The sequence below is a fragment of the Pseudophryne corroboree genome, chromosome 2 (genome assembly GCF_028390025.1).
Source record: "Pseudophryne corroboree isolate aPseCor3 chromosome 2, aPseCor3.hap2, whole genome shotgun sequence".
In the NCBI taxonomy this organism is placed as follows: Eukaryota; Metazoa; Chordata; class Amphibia; order Anura; family Myobatrachidae; genus Pseudophryne; species Pseudophryne corroboree.
In genome coordinates this window covers 233,398,328-233,404,327 of record NC_086445.1, presented here as the reverse complement: position 1 = coordinate 233,404,327, position 6,000 = coordinate 233,398,328, and the positions used below count along the sequence as shown (strand labels likewise).

Below are 6,000 nucleotides of genomic sequence, written 5' to 3'. Positions count from 1 at the left end.
CCAATCAGATTCTACTTCTCATTTATCTAGCACCTTCTAGAAGATAATACCTGAAATCTGATTGGTTGCTATTGGCACATCCCATCTTAAATAGAACTCCCATCTTAGTAAATTTACCCCCGGGTCTGATATATCATCCCACCCATAATAAGAATAAGATGAAAGGATACAGCTTGATCAAAATGCATTAAAAAAAAAACAGTTGGCATAAGGCACGACAGAGATAATAGAGGAAAAAGGTAGTGGATACTGATTTTATGCCCTGGGAGTGATGGATTAGACATCCTAGTTATTATGGAAATATTTCTTTAACTAAAATAGTCACATGATTAATATTGGATGATCTCTTTATTGTTTATCTCTCATTATAAAGTCAGTAAAGACTAGGAAGTTATGAAATACGTTAGAAGTTTAATAGCTGGTTGGTTTTGCCTTCTAACAAATTGCATCTTTAAATTAAGTGATGAACTTGCTGAAAAAATGGCAATTTCTTAACTCAGAACCTATTACATAATCCACTAGATATCCGTATTTGTTCAATCTCTAGAATAGAATATTGTTACATAGAGCCCTTAAGCATAATAGGGGGCCTATACGTTTTGAGGTTATATAGTTATTTACTTATACTCTCCTTACTATTTAGGTCCCTATTTCACTGCCGCAGACAAAAACAATTTCTTACTATAACTGGTAACACTGCCTTGTGACCTTTGCTTGTTTCCTGACTATGGGGGGTCATTCCGAGTTGATCGCTAGCTGCTTTCGTTCGCTGAGAGCGATCAGGCAAAAAATCGACACTTCTGCGCATGCGGCGCAATGCACACGCGCGTCGTACTATTACAACGAACGATGTAGCTTCACACAAGGTCTACCGAAGCTTTTCAGTCGCACTGCTGACCGCAGAGTGATTGACAGGAAGTGGGTGTTTCTGGGTGTCAACTGACCGTTTTCAGGGAGTGTTCAGAAAAATGCAGGTGTGCCAGGAAAAACGCAGGCGTGGCTGGGCGAACACAGGGCGGGTTCGTGACGTCAAAACAGGAACTGAATAGTCTGAAGTGATCGCAAGCGCTGAGTAAGTCTGAAGCTACTCTGAAACTGCACAAAATGATTTTGTAGCCGTTCTGCGAACCTTTCGTTTGCACTTCTGCTAAGCTAAAATACACTCCCAGTGGGAGGCAGCATGGCGTTTGCACGGCTGCTAAAAACTGCTAGCGAGCGATCAACTCGGAATGACCCCCTGTGATGTCTGTCCTGCTGATCTGATACAGCTTACTGTATGTCTCTTTTACAGTACAGTCTTTAACCTTAATTCTTTGAACTTGCTTATATTATTGCTTAATAAGTCTGAGTGTAAATAGCAACAAGACAATGGGGGTCATTCCGAGTTGATCGTACGCTGCCGATTTTCGCAGCACAGCGATCAGGTAAAAAAATGGCAAAACTGCGCATGCACCTCAATGCGCACGCGCGTCGTACGGGTACAAACAGCATCGTTGCTGTGCACTACTTCTAGCGACGATTCCGTTCGCACAGCCGATCGCAAGGAGATTGACAGGGAGAGGGCGTTTATAGGTGTCAACTGACCGTTTTCTGGTAATGGTAGGGAAAACGCAGGCGTGACCAGGTGTTTGCAGGGCGGGTATCTGACGTAAATTCCGGGACCTCCGTCGCTGGAATCATCGCACAGGATAAGTAACTACAGGGCTGGTCTTGTTTTGAACAAAATGTTTTTGTACTGCTCGGCTGCACATGCGATCGCACACCTGCAAAGCAAAAATACACTCCCCCGTGGGCGGCGACTATGCGTTTGCATGGCTGCTAAACGTAGCTAGCGAGCGATCAACTCGGAATGAGTGCCAATATTGAAGACCTTTGGGCCACTGAGCACTGCTGAGCTTTCTAGATCCATCAAAATATTTATTACATATATAATATAATATAGAAAGAAACATAGATGATGCCAGTCCCATATTTACAAATATAAATTTGCAAAATGGCATAACAGCTAAATATTTTGAGGACATAAAAGTCATTGTTAATTGTATTTACTTTTTTCCTAGCAAAATAACTTTCAGCATTAAAAAGGAAAAGCATGGAATAGACCAGGCATGTCCAAACTGTGGTCCTCCAGCTGTTGTGAAACTACATATCCCAGCATGCCCTGACACAGTTTTGCTGTCAGAGAATGCTGAAGCTGTGTCAGGGCATGCTGGGATGTGTAGTTTCTAGAGATGAGCGGGTTCGGTTCGCCGAGAACCGAACCCTACCCGGTTCGCCGAGAACCGAACCCTACCAAACTCCACGTGTCAAACACGGTTCCAAGCCCGGCTCGGTTATTCCCGCCTGACTTGGAAAACCCGAACGAGGCAAAACGTCATCATCCCGCTGTCGGATTCTCGCGAGATTCAGATTCCATATAAAGAGCTGCGCATTGCCGCCATTTTCACTTGGGCATTGTAGAGAGTACAGAAAGGACTCTCAGTGTCAGTTCTCAGTATCAGTGCTCAATGTCTTGTGTTGCATCGTGCTGCTCAGTAATACTAATACTAGTACAGTGTCTTGTGCTGCATCTTGCTGCTGTAGGGTGCTGTGGTAGTAGTGTCCTGTGACTGTGCATCAGTCATCATCATTCCAGTCACAGTGGTATCTGGGGGGTGACAATTCCAGAGTGCTTTTATGCTGCTCACTAATACTAATACTAGTACAGGAAAATTCCATCTTGCACCTCTTTTTATTTATTATTTGCATCATGTGCTGTATGGCATACCTCCCAACTGTCCCGATTTTCGCGGGACAGTCCCGTTTTTTGGGGACTGTCCCGCTGTCCCACCCGCAGGCTGCAGTGTCCCGCGGTGGGGGGGGGGGAGGGGGTGCAGTTGGGAGGCTCTGCCGCTCGCGGCTCTGCTTAGCAGAGCAGCGGTGAATAGACAGCGTCTATTCACTTGAGTCAGAGGGAGAGGGGGCATGCCAGCCTCCTCAGTGATGAAAAACGGGGGCGTGGCTCGCGATCGCGGGTCCTCCCGCGAATCCACGCCCCCTTTCTTAGGCCACACCCCTTTTTCGGGAGCACGCGCGGAAAGAAAAGTTGGGAGGTATGTGTATGGGGCCTAGTTTTTTAAAAGTGCCATCCTATCAGACACTGCAGTGCCACTCCTAGATGGGCCAGATGTTTTGTGCCGCCCACTTGTGTCGCTTAGCTTAGTCACAGAGCTACCTCATTGTCCTCTTACTTCTTGGTACATATGGGACAGCTACTTCTTGGCATGATGTGCTGTTTGGGGACTATTTTTTTAAAAGTACCATCCTGTCTGACACTACCATGTATGTCCAGCGGTACTGCCATTTGATATAATTCCCGTGATACTGGCTTGTAATTCTAGTGATTTTGTCATTTTCTTCCAGTGATTTGGACCAAGAAATAATACCATTGATTAGAACGACTAATTCCTGTGATATTGAGGTGTTTGTGTCGCTTAGCTTAGCCATCCAGCGACCACAGTGCACCTCTTTTTCTCTTTTCTTTGCATCATGTGCTGTTTGGGGAATATTTGTTTAAAAGTGCCATCCTGTCTGACACTTCCATATATGTCCAGTGGTACTGCCATTTGATATAATTCCTGCCATTTAATTCCAGTGATTTTGTCATTTTCTTCCAGTGATTTGGACCAATAATACCATTGATTATCATGAGTGATATTGCCTTATAATTCACGTGATACTGGAGTCTAATTCTAGATGGGCCAGGTGTTTGTGTCGCTTAGCTAAGCCATCCAGCAACCGCCATCCAGCGACCTTGGTGCACCTCTTTTTTTCTTTGCATTATGTGTTGTTTGGGGACTATTTTGTTAAGTGCCATCCTGTCTGACATTGCAGTGCCACTCCTAGATGGGCCAGGTGTTTGTGCCGGCCACTTGGGTCACTTAGCTTAGTCATCCAGCGACCTTGGTGCAAATTTTAGGACTAAAAATAATATTGTGAGGTGTGAGGTGTTCAGAATAGACTGGAAATGAGTGAAAATTATTGTTATTGAGGTTAATAATACTATAGGATCAAAATTACCCCCCAAATTCTATGATTTTAGCTGTTTTTGTGTTTTTTTCAAAAATCACCCAAATCCAAAACACATCTGAATCCAAAACCCGAAAGGGTGGTTTTGTCAAAATGCGTCCGAATCCAAAACACGACCGCGAACCCGAATCCAAAACAAAAACAAAAAACACGAAAAATGCCCGCTGCACATCTCTAGTTGTTTCTAAACAGCTAGAGGGGCGCAGTTTAGACATGCCTGGTATAGACTGTTGGAGAGATTCTTTCTGAAATTATAAAATTGGTGGTACAAATGCTATTTATATATGAGGTTATGCAGTATCATGCTGCTGCATTGTGTTCTGATGACAATCACATAGAAGCTGGTTTGGGTGCTGAGCGACACAGCACATAGTCCGATATGACAGTAGGGAGGTAGGACAGAGGGAGGTAGAAGAGCTTGCAGTCCCAGCCAGGAGAGTATCTCGTCCACGGGTAGACAGCAGTCACGGCATGTTCCATGCAGTCTGGGACCATATGAATTCTTGGGCTGGCTGATTCTGTTAAATGTTTCAGTCCTGTCTTATCTGAAAGTACACCAAACCAAAGAATTACTGTATAGTATATACTATTTGACTAATGGTTTATGTATAGATGAATATGGGACTCAGGGTCGACAGTGTCTAGGTCGACACACATTAGGTCGACACCTATATGCCAACAGTGACTAGGTTGACACAGGAAATTGATTGACATGGCCATTAGGTCGACATGGAAAAGGTCGACATGAGTTTTTAATGGGTTTTTTTGGTGTTGTTTTCTTCGTAAAGTGATTGGGAACCCCAATTAGTGCACCGCTTCGCTCGCCATGCTTCAGGAAAGGTTACTGTTCCCAATTGTAGTCCACGTGGATCCTAAAGTATGAAAAAGTTCAAAAAATGAAGAGAAAAAAATGTGAAAAACTCATGTCGACCTTGTTCATGCCGACCTAATTGCAGTGTCGACATATTTCCGGTGTCGACTTACTCAATGTTGACGAATAGGTGTCAACCTAATGTGTATCGACCTAGCCAGTGTCGACATAGAGTCCGGACACCAGATGGATCTAGGAGCTTACAGCAATGTTATGGTAGAACTGTGTAATAAATAAGGAGAAAGGTAGATATTGGGGGTTATTCTGAGTTGATCGCAGCAGGAATTTTGGGGGTAATTCCAAGTTGATCGCAGCAGGATTTTTGATAGCAACTGGGCAAAACCATGTGCACTGCAGGGAAGGCAGATATAATATGTGCAGAGAGAGTTAGATTTGGGTGGGGTGTGTTCAATCTGCAATCTAATTTGCAGTGTAAAAATAAAGCAGCCAGTATTTACCCTGCACAGAAATAAAATAACCCACCCAAATCTAACTCTCTCTGCACATGTTATATCTGCCTCCCCTGCAGTGCACATGGTTTTGCCCAGTTGCTATCAAAAATTCCTGCTGCGATCAACTTGGAATTACCCCCTTTGTTAGCAGTTGGGCAAAACCATGTGCACTGCAGGGGGGGGGGGGGGGGGGGGGCAGATAGAACATTTGCAGAGAGAGTTAGATTTGGGTGGGTTATTTTGTTTCTGTGCAGGGTAAATACTGGCTGCTTTATTTTTACACTGCAATTTAGATTGCAGATTGAACACACCACACCCAAATCTAACTCTCTCTGCACATGTTATATCTACCTCCCCTGCAGTGCACATGGTTTTGCCCAACTGCTAAAAAATTTCCTGCTGCGATCAACTTGGAATTACCCCCAAGGTTCCTGCTGCGATCAACTCAGAATTACCCCCATTGTGCACTACCTTATTACCTTGGGGTATATTCTGCCATTCTTGTCAACTCATAACTATTCTATCTGTGAAATCCAAGTTTCATTGACTTACAAAACACAGAGGGAAGGAATGCTCACTTAGGATGGAGCAATATTAAGCAGGTTCCAA

At 44.1% G+C, this 6,000-nt stretch overlaps 1 protein-coding gene across 1 annotated transcript in view; it reads right to left on the bottom strand.

Moving 5' to 3' along the window:
• Positions 1–349: 349 nt before the first annotated feature.
• Positions 350–6,000, bottom strand: part of LOC135011382 (retinol dehydrogenase 7-like) — a 56,020-nt gene continuing 50,369 nt past the window's right edge. The window contains exon 5 of the mRNA XM_063952454.1: positions 350–4,613. Within this exon, the coding sequence (XP_063808524.1) occupies positions 4,399–4,613 (215 nt within the window). The 3' untranslated portion in view covers positions 350–4,398. The remainder of the gene's footprint in view (positions 4,614–6,000) is intronic.